This window comes from Chiloscyllium plagiosum, chromosome 36 (genome assembly GCF_004010195.1).
Source record: "Chiloscyllium plagiosum isolate BGI_BamShark_2017 chromosome 36, ASM401019v2, whole genome shotgun sequence".
Taxonomy (NCBI): domain Eukaryota; kingdom Metazoa; phylum Chordata; class Chondrichthyes; order Orectolobiformes; family Hemiscylliidae; genus Chiloscyllium; species Chiloscyllium plagiosum.
The window spans coordinates 19,287,027-19,302,355 of NC_057745.1; the positions used below are offsets into that span (position 1 = coordinate 19,287,027).

The 15,329-nt window shown below is 41.3% G+C and overlaps 1 protein-coding gene across 7 annotated transcripts in view; it reads right to left on the reverse strand.

Annotated features, from left to right (window-relative positions):
- The window catches only part of tcf12 (transcription factor 12), a 330,257-nt gene that overhangs the window by 243,745 nt on the left and 71,183 nt on the right, over positions 1–15,329 (reverse strand). For all 7 annotated transcript variants that reach the window (XM_043677463.1, XM_043677468.1, XM_043677462.1 and 4 more), the window contains exon 4: positions 9,826–9,896. In XM_043677463.1, the coding sequence (XP_043533398.1) occupies positions 9,826–9,896 (71 nt within the window). The remainder of the gene's footprint in view (positions 1–9,825; positions 9,897–15,329) is intronic.

Genomic DNA, 15,329 nt, shown 5'->3' on the forward strand with positions numbered 1-15,329 from the left:
GATTTGTTTTGTAAAGCAGTATTGATAATTGCTAATGTGTTGACTTATTTTACCTACAGATTTTTTCTGAAATTTCCTCTTCTCAGTTAGTCTCATTGTTGAATGCACATGATATCTTAAGGCACAGTTGCCTGCAAAGCACTCAATGGGTAATCTCTTTTTAGAATACATCTATGCAGATTTTCCCTCAAAAACATATGAAAACTAAAACCCTAACTATCTCCTCTACTAAAGTACTTGAATTCTCTTCACTTCACAGGCCAACCAGACAATATCTTCCATTTTCATCGAGCAAGAATGGTATCAACCAGCTGAAATCTGAATAGATAACTGGAATAGTGATGTGGCACTGTCATGAAATATGGGTAACTTCATGTTGTTGGGTCACTCAAGAATGGAACTTTAAGTATACATTTCAAGTGTGCACATTAATTGGATTTTTCTTGTACATAGGATGAAGGTTAATAACATATTACTTCTGAGAAGTAAAGTTCAAGAGTGCAGGGAAAATTGATTTTCGTTTTCTTAGAGACATACAACATGGAAACAGACCCTTCGGTCCAACTCGTCCATGCCAACCAGATATCCCAAATTAATTTAGTCCCATTTTTGCCAGCATTTGGCCCATATCTCTCTAAACCTTTCCTATTCATATACCCATCCAGATGCCTTTTAAATGTTGTAATTGTACCAGCTTCTACCAATTCCTTTGGCAGCTCATTCCATACACACACCTCCCTCTGTGAAAACGTTGCCTCTTAGGTCCCTTTTAAATTTTCCTCTCTCACCTTAAACCTATGCCCTCTAGTTTTGTACTCACCCACCCTGGGGAAAATCCCATGTCTATTTACCCTATCCACGCCTCTCACGATTTTATAAACCTCTGTAAAGGTCACCCCTCAGCCTCCGATGCTCCAGGTAAAAATTGTCCCAGCCTTTTCAGCCTCTCTCTATGGCTCAAACCCTTTAACCCTGGCAACATCCTTGTAAATCTTTTTTGAACTATTTCAAGTTTCACAACATCCTTCCAATAGCAACAAGACCAGAACTGCATGCAGCATTTCAAAAGTGACCTAACCATTGTCCTGTACAGCCTCAACACAACCTCCCAATCTCTTTTTATCAATGCACTGACCAATAAAAGGAAGCACATCAAACATCATCTTCACTATCCTGTCTACCTGCAACTCCACTTTCAAGGAACTATGAACCTGCACCCCCAAGATCACTTTGTTCAACTTCACATTTACCTAAATTAAACACCATCTGCCTCTCTTTGACCCATCAGTCAATCTGATAGAGGTCCCTTTATATTCTGAGGTAACATTCTTGGCTGTACACTACAGCTCTAATTTTGATGTAATCTGCAAATTTACTAACTCGACCTCCTCTGTTCACATCCAAATCATTTATGTACATGACAAAAAGCAGCAGACGCAGCACCGACCCTTGTGGCGTATCACTGGTCTCCAATCTGAAAAGCAACACTCCGCCACTACCACCCTGGCTTCTATCTTCACGCCAGTTCTGTATTCAAATGGCTAGCTCTCCCTGGATTCCATGTGATCAAACCTTGCTAACCAGTCTACCATAAGGAACTTCGTATGGATTTCAGCAAGGCATTTGACAACGCCCACTACTATTCCTTCATCAATCAAGTCAGTGAGACACTATTTTCTATGCATTAAACATTTTCTCAAATACATGAAAATCCTGCCCCTCAGGATTCCTGCCAGCAACTTGCCCCCCCATGGATGCCAGGCTCACCAGTCTATAGTTCCTGGCTTTTCCTTACCATGTTTCTTAAATAGTGGCACATCAGCCAACGTCTAGTCTTCTGGCACCTGTGACTATCGAAGATACTTCACTTCTGGATTCTGAGTGAACCTAAACAACATTTTAATAAAAGGTAATCCAAATACCATTGGTACGATTAAATAAATCCACAACCTGACTAAACATTTTTGTGACCAGCAGTGGCTCAGTGGTTAGCACTGCTGCCTCAAAGCACCAGGGACCCAGATTTGATTTGGGTGACTGTGTGTGAAGTTTGTACATTCTTCCCATGTCTGTGTGGGTTTCCTATCTAAGATGCACAGGTTCGGTGAATTGGTCATACTAAATTGCCCATAGTGTTCAGGGATGTGTAGGTTAGGTGCATTAGTTAGAAAAAATGTAGAGTAATAGGTCTGGGCAGGTTACTCTTTGGAGGGTCAGTGTGAACTTGTTGGGCCAAATGGCCTGTTTTCAAACTGTCGGGATTCTATGACAATCATCTTCAGTTTCTGAATTTCCTGCATTAGGCATTGCTTCAAAAATCCAGTTGCTCCACTTTGGGTAGTTTATCATATAACAGTTTTCTTTAAGGATCTTGTGGCACAATGATATTGTTCCTACCTCTAGACTAGGAGGTGCTGGTTCAAGTCCGACCTGCTCCAGAGCTGTGTAATAAGATCTCTGAATAGGTTGAATAGAAACTGTATAATAAGATCTCTAAATAGGTTGAATAGAAACTATTTACAATGGGATGAGTCACATCTAAAACATGTGTTAAAAGCTTCCCGAGGTTCATCCAACTATTATTACAACACCAACCTTGTCTTCTTCTAGATTTGTCAAAAACACCTTCAGCCTCATTTGCCTGAAATTCTCCACTCAAGCAACGTAAGGTTTTTCAAATTCACAAATACTATACTACATAGTACATGCTAAGCTTTTTTTTAAAAAAAAAGGATACAAGTCTAATCACTTCTGCCAACATGGGTCCATGCATAGGTTAACAAAGAAACTGCCTGTGTTGAATAAGCACAAGGTCACAGTGTACAGGTGTGCACTGAGAAACAGCATTCTGGATCTAGCAATAGCATCAAAGTCATTCCCCAGTCATGTTGGCAAAATAGCAAATCCAACAGACTGATGCCCATAAGGATTCAAAATTTTGAACAAGTTCTGAAACTCCACATTAGCCAAAATTGTGTAAGCTTGCCTGACTGAGCTGACCAATCAGAGCAGCAAATGACCACACAAGAGCACAAAATCTTGAAGCCCTTGCTCAGCCTTTATTTGTTATCAAAATCGTCCTGTGAAAGTTTGGCTAAAGCTGTGAAAAGACTCCAAAGTGATGCTGATTGGAATAAAGGCAAAGTTGACCTAAGTGGCAAGCTGACAATGAAAAAAATGGGAGATTACACCATCAAGCTTGTCAGCTATTCTGAAACACGAGGCAAATTCATCGAACAGACATTCTCTCCCACAAGGAAAAGTATAGCAAAGTCCGCCTACACAGACATTCAAAAGCTCTACTTACATGGTTCAACGTAGCCCTGAGAAAACGTTCCCATCTCCGATCCTATCCTGCAAGTCAAGGGAGTTATCCTTTGAAGAGAGGCTGGGCCAAAAAAAGCGTTGACCTGTAACTATTGAATCTAGACCAATGCAAGACATGACACATCGTCTGCCACGTAGTAATTAGGAAGGTGCAGTGGTTGCAGCAGCAATGGCACATTGTGGACCTCATCCAAATTCTGAGCAAATATTCACGAAGCGATGTTTCTAACATAAATATATAGAAATTCATAAAATCACAAGGGGTCTGGTTAGGGCTCATGGCAAGTGTCGTTTCCCTAGGATGTGGGGCTTCAGACGCGGTGGCAGATTTTAAAGAGAGGAGAGAGATTCAATAAAGACATGAGAGGAATATATTTTATTAACTTTTGCTAGATCCCTGTTTTAAGTTTAAAGCTACAACTTGTAAGGTTGGAAAGCAAGAGTAAAGAATACATCACTGCTGTACACAAACACAGATGTGACCAAAGATTGTGCCACTTCTCGTTATAAGAAAGTCGAAGAAGCCGCATAGTACAACACCAACACAACCATCTGGATAATCTCCAGCATTTGAAGCATAGATGTATCAATGAAAAATCATCAATACTGACAACAAAATCTTGAAGCCCTTGGCCAGCCTTTATTTGTAATCAAAATTGTTCTGTGAAAGTTTGGCGAAAGCTGTGAAAAGACTCCAAAGTGATGCTGATTGGAATCTGACCTTACATATCTGACCTTGACAGCTGATGTCTTGTTATACCACAGTCAATGAATCGGGTGGTGACTTGGAACCTGAAAATTCACTACGAACTGCAGCTGACCTTTCAGATTAATGAAGCCATTGCTGATATGTGCAATACAACTGACTTAAAGGCCATGTTCATGAAAAAGTAGCCATGAATGATGGTGATGCAAGCCACAATTACCAAATGCTTGCACCAAGTTCAAATAGCTATGACTGCGCATGAGGCAACGGGTGAACGATCACGAGAACAAGGCTCTTTTCATTCTACTAAGGGAGGACAGCATGTAATATCCAACACAGAACTATGGAACAACACTCTGCTACATACTGAAGATGCAGAAACTTATTCAACAAAGGAGCCACAAATCCCTGAAAAACCAGGTGAAGCCTGCCACTTGCCTGCCTGCTTCCCAAGCCAAAGGCACAAATGCCATACAGATGTGCCAGAATTTCACAACAGAGCATGAAAACATGTTTGATTGCAATGACGACATGGTGGACCTTAATACATGCATCAAATAAGCATGTTTCACAAAACAAAATTAGTGAGTGTATGTTTAGGTCTTTGTAAGCTGTAAACAGATTGAAAGATGACATTTTTAACACATTTACTGCTTTATTTCAGCCTTAACACCCAAGTCCATGTATCTTACAGAAATTTATAAAATCATGAGGGAAATAGATAGGGCTAGTGGAAGGTTGGGGGATGGGGAATTTCAAGACTAGGGAACACATTTTAAAGTGAGAGGAAAGAGATTCAATAAAGACATGACAGGGTGATTCACACATGGAATGAACTTCCTGAGGAAGGGGTGGATGTGGGCACAATTACAACATTTAAAAGAAATTTGGATAAGGACATGAATGGCAAGATATAAAGGGATATGGGCCGGGAGTAGGCAGATGGGACTAGTTTAATTTGGGATTATGTTGAGCATGGACTGACTGGATCAAACAAACAGTCTGTTTCCATGCTGTATGACTCCATGTTAAACTGAACTAATTTTAATTTCTAAGCAGAATGTTGAATTTTACACAGCATAAATTAAAAAATTCAAATCACTATCAAGATTGTAGTTCATCACAAAATTATCCATTAGACAACTTAAGTCATTCAGGATTTCAAATGCAATCAATTTTACTGAATACTGTGGCTCAAGCAATTTACCCAGATTATGTTAAGAGTTGTCAAAATATGACCATTAGGTATACCATATCGAGGGTTAAGCACTAGTCAGTGACTATTTCACAATATCCTCCTTATGAAACGCTAATGTTGGATAACTTGATAAAATGTATTTTATGAATTTTTTGAAAACTCTGACAAACCTGACTGCAGTTAAATGTTTAGGGATTTCATTTTACTGTTCAAAATTACAACCTTGCTCAACTTAAGGGATGGATAACAAAAATGTAGTGCAGCTCATGGTTACTTTGCTGGCAAACAAAATAATGGGATTGACTTTAACCGATATTCAATACTGTTCTCGCAAACAAGCAACGTTACTAAAATGGGTGAACTTAGTCTTCTCATCAGAGAATTCACTTGAAAAAATTGCTGAAGGTTGCAATTTGCGTGAAACTGTATTGTAGAGCACAGGTGCGAACCCAAGGGAAACTAAATAACAAGAAAATTCAAAAGAAGAGGATGCAGCTTGAATTGCTAACTTGTAGCAAGAGAGTGTGAAGAGGTAGGAAAATAAGTGTGTGCTACTACTTAGGGAGAAAACCCACAAAAGCTTCTGAAATCAAAATCAGTGCTTAAACATTATGGCATCCTTATGTGAAGCAGATTTACTTTACAAATGAATAACTTATTTTCATGTTGCCAGTGTATGTCCCCACACTTCTGATTTAAAAGAGTCATAGAGCTGTACAGCACGGAAACAGGCCCTTCGGTCCAACTCGTCCATGGCGGCCAGATATCCTAAATTAATCCAGTTCCATTTGCCAGCACTTGGCTCATGTCCCTCTAAACCCTTCCTATTCATGTACCCATCCAAATGCCTTTTAAATGTTGCAATTGTACCAGCCTCCATCACCTTCCTCTGGCAACTCATTCCATACACACACCACCCTGTATGAAAATGATGCCTCTTAGGTACCTTTTAAATCTTTCCCCTCTCACCCGAAACCTATGCCCTCAGGTCTGGACTCCCATCCCAGGGAAAAGACCTTGTCCCCTTACCCTATCCAAGCCCCTCATGATTTTATAAACTTTATTTGAAATTCTAAAAATTTACATTATGAAGTAATGGCTTGACAAGACCATGCTTCAGTTAGGCATGCAATTAAATGTCTATATCCAAATTGCCAGGCATCACAATAAGGTTGCCCCTGCCATATGCTGGTTACCTTCTGAAAAAAACTTTTAATTTTTTTTTTTTAAAAAGTTCACATGTGGCATGCTGCTCGAAAAATAAAACCGTATTTGTTGCCCATTCTTAACTGCCCTTGAGTACTGGTGGTGAACAATCAGCCTTAAAACTAATGTGGCAGGAGACTGGGAATCAGAAGAGAAAACAAATAGGTAGCGAGGTGGAGACTGAAGACTGTAAGAATTATGAAGATTGCATTACCAAGGGGAAGAGTAGGCAGAGAGCTGATGAGCTCAAAAAAAAGCTGGTGGCCTGAAATGCTAAGTGTTCCAGGATATAGACGCTTCAGACAGGACAGGGAGGGAAGTAAAATGTGGGGTGGAGTTGCACTGCTGGTCAGGGAAGATATCACGGCTGTGCTAAAGGAGGACACTATGGAGGTCTTGGGTAGTGAGGCATTATGGGTGGAGCTGAGAAATAAGAAGGGTGCAGTTACATTGTTGAGGCTGTATTGCAGGCCTCCCAACAGTGAGCGTGAGGTAGAAGAACAAATAGGTAAACAGATTATGGAAAGATGTAGAGGAAATAGGGTAGTGGTGATGGGAGATTTTAATTTTCCCAACATTGACTGGGATACACTTAAATGTCAGAGGTCTGGATGGGGTAGAATTTATAAGATGCTTCCAAGAGTTTTCTAGAGCAGTATGTCAACAGTCCAATGAAGGAAGGGGCCATATTGGACCTGGTACTGAGGAACGAGCCAGGACAGGTGGTAGAAGTTGCGGAGGGGGATTTCTTTGGAAACAGCATCCACAATTCTGTAAGTTTTAGAATACTCGTAGATAAAGAAGAGAGTGGTCCTAAGGGAAGAGTACTAAACTGGGCCAAGGCCAATTATATCAAAATTAGGCAGGAGCTCAGAAATGTGGATTGGGCACAACTATTGAAGGGAAGTCCACATTTGGGATGTGGGAGGTTTTCAAAGATAAATTAAAGATAGCGCAGGATAGGCATGTCCCATTGAAGGCAAAGGATAGGAAGGGCAAGATTCGTGAACCATGGATGACAGGAGAAATTGTACGATTAGCCAAGAGGAAAAGGGAAGCGGACATAAAGGTCTTGGCAGCTAAGAACAGAAAGGACCCTGGAGGAATATCGGAAGAGTAGGACAACTCTTAAACGAGGAATCAAGCCGGCTAAAAGGGGTCATGAAATAGCTTTAGCAAGCAGAATTAAGGAGAATGCCAAAGCATTTTATTCTTATATAAGCAGCAAGCGGGTAACTAGAGAAAGGACTTATACACTAAAGGATAATGAAGGAAGGCTGTGTGTCGAACCTGAGAGAATGGGTGAGATTCTGAATGATTACTTTGCATCAGTGTTCACTGAGGAAAGGAACATGATGAATGTTGAGAATAGAGATAGAAGTTTGATTAGTCTGGATCACGCTGGCATAAGTAGAGAAGATGTATTGGGTAGGCTCGAGGTTAAGGTGGACAAATCCCCAGGACCGGATGAGATCTATCCCAAGTTGCTGAGGGAGGCAAGAGAGGAAATAGCTGGGGCCCTGACATATCTCTGTGCAATCCTTAAATTAAGGTGAAGTGCCGGAGGATTAGAAGGTTGGTCATGCCGTGGCTCTGTACAAGAAAGGTAGCCAGGATATTCCGGGAAACTACAGATCAGTGAGCCCGACGTCGGTGGTGGGAAAGTTGCTTGAGAGGGTACTAAAGGATAGGATCTATTTATATTTAGAAAAGAATGGGCTTATCAGTGATAGGCAACATGGTTTTGTGCGGGGGAGATCGTGCCTTACCAACTTAATAGAGTTTGCCGAGGAAGTGACCAAGTTGATAGATGAAGGAAGGGCTGTTGATGTCATATACATGGACTTTAGTAAGGCGTTTGATAAGGTTCCCCATGGTAGACTAATGAGGAAAATGAAGTCACATGCTGTGCAGAGTGTTCTAGCTAGGTGGATAAAGAACTGGTTGAGCAACAGGAGACAGAGTAGTTGTTGAAGGAAGTTTCTCAAAATGGAGAAAGGTGACCAGTGGTGTTCCACAGGGGTCAGTGTTGGGGCCACTGTTGTTTGTAACATACACAAATGATCTGGAAGAGGGCACTGTTGGTATGATCAACAAGTTTGCAGATGACACGAAGATTGGTGGAGTAGCAGAAAGCAGAACAGACTGTCAGAGAATACAGGCGGATATAGATAGACTGGAGAGTTGGGCGGAAGAGTGGCAGATGGTTTTCAATCCAGAAAAATGTGAGGTGATGCATTTGGGCAAGGCTAATTCTAGAGCGAATTATAGAATGAACGGAAGAGCCTTGAGAAATGTTGATGGGCAGAGAGATCTGGGAGTGCAGGTCCATTGTACCCTGAAGGTTGCTGCACAGGTCGATAGAGTGGTCAAGGCGGCATATAGTATGCTTGCCTTCATCGGACGGGGTATTGAGTACAAGAGCGGGCAAGTCATGTTAAACTTGTACAAGACATTGGTTTGGCTGCATTTAGTGTACAGTTCTGGTCACCACATTACCGAAAGGATGTGGACGCTTTGGAGAGGGTGCAGAGAAGGTTTAAGAGGATGTTACCTGGTATGGAAGGAGCGAGCTACGAAGTGAGGTTGAGCAAGTTAGGTTTATTTTCATTAGAAAAAAGGAGATTGGGGGGACCTGATTGAGGTTTTCAAAATCATGAAGGGTATAGACAGGGTGGATAGTGACAAGCGTTTTCCCAGGATGAAGGATTCAATAATGAGAGGTCATGCTTTCAAGTTGAGAGGTGGAAAGTTTAAGGGGGATACATGCGGCAAGTACTTCACACAGAGGGTGGTGGGCGTTTGGAACGTGTTGCCAGCAGAGGTGGTAGAGGCAGGCACAGTAGATTCATTTAAGATGCGTCTGGACAAATGCATGAGTAGGTGGGGAGCAGAGGGATACAGATGCTTAGGAATTGACTAACAGGTTTAGACAGTATATTTGGATCGGCTCAGGCTTGGAGGACAGGAGGGCCTGTTCCTGGGTTGCAAATTTTTTTTGTTCTTTGTTCTGTAACCAATGTCATTTGTATGTAAGTACTCCAACGGTGTTGTTACAAGGATGCCAATTAAGCCGTTGATGTCCTGGAAAGTTTTACTGAATCAGACCTCTCCTTGAGCCTTGTAGATCAGAGACAGGGTGTTGGGAGTGAGAAACAAGTTACCCACCACATAACGTACCTGAACTTGTAGGTATTGTACTTACATGGTTGGTGTCAAAGAATCACAATAGTTGGAGATTGTGGAAGCATGACAAAAACCCAAAGATGACCTTGATTTTAACAGCTGAAAGCAGTACGAAAATCTAAACGCAATACACAACATTCTTTTCCAAGAGAACTTGGTGCAGGAATTATTCATTTCAATGTGAGGCATGAGGCAGACTTACCCTTGATGATTCATATGACGGACTTGCTTGATCGCCTGATCCCCAAGTTGTACCTGCCCGTTCTTCCATGACTATCAAAAGAAAATGTCTTATTACTGTGATGAATACAAGTCTCAAGGTGTTTATCACTTCAGTTGTTTGTAATTACATCCACACACCAACAAGTTTTTCCTTCTTTAAAGCTCTGAATTCGGTAAGATATCACTATTAGATTGTTGAAAATATTTAAGACACAAGTTAACACTAACCACTCGACAGTTTTCTTCAAAATTTATAGAATGAAACATTGCTATGTATTACTAATTAAGTTATTTTCCATTTTTTTCCTGAACTTTCAGGCTTCACTTCATAAGACTCATTCGATCAATTTTCAAATTCTATCAACTAGGATCTTCACCAACTGACATGGTTTTCAAAAGTAAGCAAATTACTGACCTAAATGGTCACAGCAATCACACAGTTTTGCCAAGTTTCATTAAATCAACATGAAAAAAAAAGTCAGAACTAAAATTAACATTTTATCCCAAGACATTTAAGCTAGTCAGGTATGAAGAAAACCCTCATCTCCCATTTTCATTTACATCTGTTTGATGTCTTTTATCACATGTGAAAGTTATCACCTACAATTAAGCATGAAAAGGAACAGATATCAGGCTACACAAATTAAAATATAAGCACACAAAGACAAGACGAATATTTGCCACTACTTGATATACATCGATTAAGCAAACGTTAAAACCTTATGCCTTGAGACTCAAAACTGTATTTTCTTTACATCTTCCATTGGAATTGGACACTACCTTTACGTATGTAAATGTGTGCACGTTTGCTGTCTTTCATAAACTTCCCTTTCAAGTGAGCAGATGGTAAAATTACTCATTCACTCAAGAAAACCTAGTAATGATTCTTTATTGTTTCTGGTGAACTAGTTACACTTTGATTGGAGAAAGACATAACATTTTGCTAAAAACAGCATAAATCTGTCATAGGCAACAGACAAGACTGAAAAGAGGAGAGCCAGCTCATCCCCCTTTACCTATTCATTTGTCAAAAGGGTGCAAAACACCAGGAAATTAACCACGTTGCAACTTTGAATAAAAGCCAAAGCCAAGACTTTCTTATTTACCATGAAGTGAAATGCACTTAGTGGTGCTTCAACCACACATCTCTACTGCACCAGTGACTTCCATTCTTGAAACCCCAAATGGAAGCACACATTTTAGTAAATAGCAAATTAGACACAGTGTTGCATTTGCCAAAAGGAATATTTCTGATGCTGTCCAACTCAAAAGGGACACAAGGAGAGATTACCCTGTTGAGAAAGTTGCCAGATCTCAGAATTCAAACAGAGCTCTGACCTACCACACCACTCAGTGCACTGACAAAAACACTGCATGTCTTATATGAACACATCCATTTAAAACTCTGCAGTACTTGACTTCAGCACAAGCTTATACTAAAGTGGCAATTATAACTGCTGCAAAGAAATAAAAACACTTTGATTAATGCAGAAAAACACGACAAATTCTAAACAAATGGTGCCCTCAAATTTTTCAAATGTTTTCATGTTGTTCTAAATGTTTTCTAATGTTTTCTTTTCCCAAAGATTGCAATAAGTCCTGCTTTACAAATCAACAGACTATTCCTCACTACTTAATCCATTCCAGCCGAGTGAGCCTCAGAATAAGCAATTCAATCACAAACGCTTACAAAGATAACCTAAATTTCTTCTGTTGTCAACAATTGCCCATACTTTTCCAGTGGTTGCTAGATCAAGAAAAAAATACTTCTGCTGTCGAGTAGCACCATTGCACTAAATTTAGATCCCAAAAGACAAAAGGCCACACACCACAAGATTCTCCCCCAAAAGCAATGTATTTGCAAACTAAATTTTGTTGGGTGAGCAGGCAAAACATGACATATCTACAGAAAAGATCATGTCAATACTCAAGTAGGTCATTTCATTTCAAACAGAAGGGTGTGATGTGTTTTTTGGCATTTCAGCAGCACCTAGTCATGACTGCACCAGCACAATGGACAGCAAAAGATCAAATCTAAGTATAGAGAACGTATGTGCTCACAAATGTTAGGGGACAAATAGAATGGCACCACATCAATCTCAAGAAGAAAATGTTCTGGGGAAAATAGCCACAGAAGTCTGTAGCATTTCAAATAGTGTAGTATGTTACTCACTTAGGTGAAATACAGAAGATGGACATATTCATTACGATCAAAAGAAGGATAACTTCCAGTTGCTTCACAACTGTTGGGCTCACCTAGGCTCAAGTATAAGATATTTGCAATACAGACTGGGTAATATTTTTAAGCACTGATACACAAACTGACAACTTCTGGCTAATTAGTCATAACAGAGGGTTGCACCAGAAGTCAGGAGGCTGAAGAGGTGGTGATTGATGTAAACTAAACAGAAAACAAAAAGACCTATGAAACTTCAAGAGTTAAAACAGGATGCCTTCATCATCTGGTCCTGTGGTTGGACCTGAACCAGCTGTTGCCAGGTCTATGACTCCAGGATCAGACTCTCGCTGCTAACAACCTTGCACAAAGGTTAAGTAATTGAGTTACTTTGGTACTTTTACTGACATTTTTCACGACAATTACTGGAAGGACAACATTGATACACTGAGAACCTAAGATTTTTAAGATGTAAATACTTTAAAAAGATTAAAAGTACTAGCAATGGATGACTACATTTAAAAATTTTATACAGTTCTATATCAGCACCATCCAGTTTGCCAGCAGGGAAATCTAGAAATATCTCCAATCTGTAAATACCATTAGCTCCAATTACTTTTTATTAAAACAATTCTTACTTTAAAAAGAATACATTTTTAAAAATCAAATATAAGCCTAGGAATACTGTAGGTAAATGATTTTCTATTATCCTTAGAAGGTAAATGGATTGAATTTAACCTCCAAGTGTGGTTAATTCCCATCAGTTTCTCATTTAATAAAGATAGATTGCAATAATTGATAAGATAGCCAACATTTAACAAATCACCTCACAAGCATACAAATAATTCACGACCATAAACAAAAACACCAGTTGGACCCATAAGTGTGGGATACTTTTCAAATGCAATTGATTATTGATGTTATGTTACATATTGCACAATGGGACATTTTGTAAACACGGAAAACACCTTTAAATCTTCCTTTGAGATCGTCATTTAACCTTTCGAGGATGCTTGCCCACAAAATTGGAAAGGTACATGTTAGACCTCCTGCAACTGGATATCTCAAATTTTAGTATCAGTGACAGCATGCCACATCATCAGTGAGCAACAATAGATATTTTTATTACAACTCAGTGCTACAGCAGGCGCACAGAGAGGGGAGCAAGAAAGTAAGCAGAGACCAGTTTAAATTTACGTTTTTTTTTCTTTTCGCAGTGTGTTTTTTTTTCCAACTAGGAGCGGGAACCCAGAAGTCGTCAACAGAGGTTTCTGGGAAGGTAAGAAGTTTGAGTGGAGAAGGAACCCGAGATACTACACGTGTAGTGTCTCCCACCCTCCCTTCTCCTCTAACCTAAAAAAAGGACTCAATCGGCTGAACAGGTAAACTACTTAGTCTCCAAAACAAGAACACTAAGTGTAGAGTTATGGCAGCGCAGGCGGTGGAATGTTCCTCCTGCAGGATGTTTGAGGTAGGGGTGACCACCGATGCTCCTGCCGACTTCACCTGCAGGAAGTGCAGCCAGCTCCAGCTCCACACAGACCGTGTTAGGGAACTGGAGCTGGAGTTGGATGAACTGAGGATTATTCGAGGCGCTGAGAGGGTGATAGATTGAAGCTACAGGGGCATAGTTACGCCAGAGAACAGAGGTAGCTGGGTAACAGTTAGGGGTGGGAAGGGGAGGAAGCAGGCAGTCCAGGGATCCCCTGTGGTCGTTCCCCTCAACAATAAGTATACCGCTTTGGATACTGTTGGGGGGACGGCCTAGCAAGGGTAAGCTGCAGTGACCGGGTCTCTGGCACAAGGTCAGACTCTGAGGCCCAGAAGGGAAAGGGGGAAAGGAGGAGAGTGCTAGTTATAGGAGACTCTATAGTTAGAGGGACAGACAGGCAGTTCTGTGGACATGGGCGAGACTCTCGGATGGTTTGTTGCCTCCCGGGTGCCAGGATCCGAGACGTCTCAGACCGTGTCTTCAGAATCCTTAAGGGGGAGGGTGTGCAGCCAGAAGTAGTGGTGCACATTGGCACCAACGACATAGGTAGGAAGAGGGGTGGGGAGGTCATTCAGGAGCTCAGGGAGTAAGGCCGGAAGCTAAAAGCTAGGACAGACAGAGTCGTCATCTCTGGGTTGTTGCCAGTGCCACGTGACAGTGAGGCAAGGAATAGGGAGTGAGTGCAGTTGAACACGTGGCTACAAGGATGGTGTAGGAGGGAGGGCTTCAGGTATTTGGACAATTGGACTGCATTCTGGGCAAGGTGGGACCTGTACAAGCAGGACGGGTTGCACCTGAACCAGAAGGGCACCAATATACTGGGAGGCAGGTTTGCTAGCACTCTTCGGTGGGGGGTTTAAACTAATTTGGCAGGGGGATGGGATCCGGACTTGTAGTCCAGCAAGTAGGTTAGCTGTTTTTCTCGCTGTCCAAGAATGTCGGGAGGCTGTGGAGAAGGTAGCACTGACAGGGAATACTTGCGGACACAGAAATGGGCTCAAGTGTGTATACTTCAACGTAAGGAGTATCAGAAATAAGGTGGGTGAACTTAAGGCGTGGATCGGTACTTGGGACTACGATGTTGTGGCCATCACGGAAACGTGGATAGAAGAGGGACAGGAATGGTTGTTGGCGGTTCCTGGTTACAGATGTTTCAGTAAGATTAGGGAGGGTGGGAAAAAAGGAGGGGGGGTGGCATTGCTAATTAGAAATGGTATAACGGCTGCAGAAAGGAAGTTTGAGGGGGATCTGCCTCTGGAGGTAGTATGGGCTGAAGTCAGAAATAGGAAAGGTGCAATCACCTTGTTGGGTGTTTACTATAGGCCCCCCAATAGCAGCAGAGATGTGGAGAAACAGATGGGGAAACAGATTTTGGAAAGGTGCAGAAGCCACAGGATAGTAGTCATGAGCGATTTCAACTTCCCAAATATTGATTGGAAGCTCTTTAGATCAAGTAGATTGGATGCGGCGGTGCTTGTGCAGTGTGTCCAGGAAGCTTTTCTAACGCAGTATGTAGATTGTCCAACCAGAGGGGAGGCCATATTGGATTTGGTACTCGGTAATGAACCGGGACAAGTGGGGGGCTTGTTAGTGGGTGAACATTTTGGTGATGGTGACCACAATTCTGTGACTTTCACCTTGGTTATGGAGAGAGATAGGTGCGCACAACAAGGTAGATTTTATAATTGGGGGAAGGGAAATTACGATGCTGTAAGGCAGGATTTGAGGAGCATACGTTGGGAGCATAGGATGTCAGGGAAGGATGTGGTGGAAATGCGGAACTTTTTCAAAGAGCAGATACGACGTGTCCATGAAA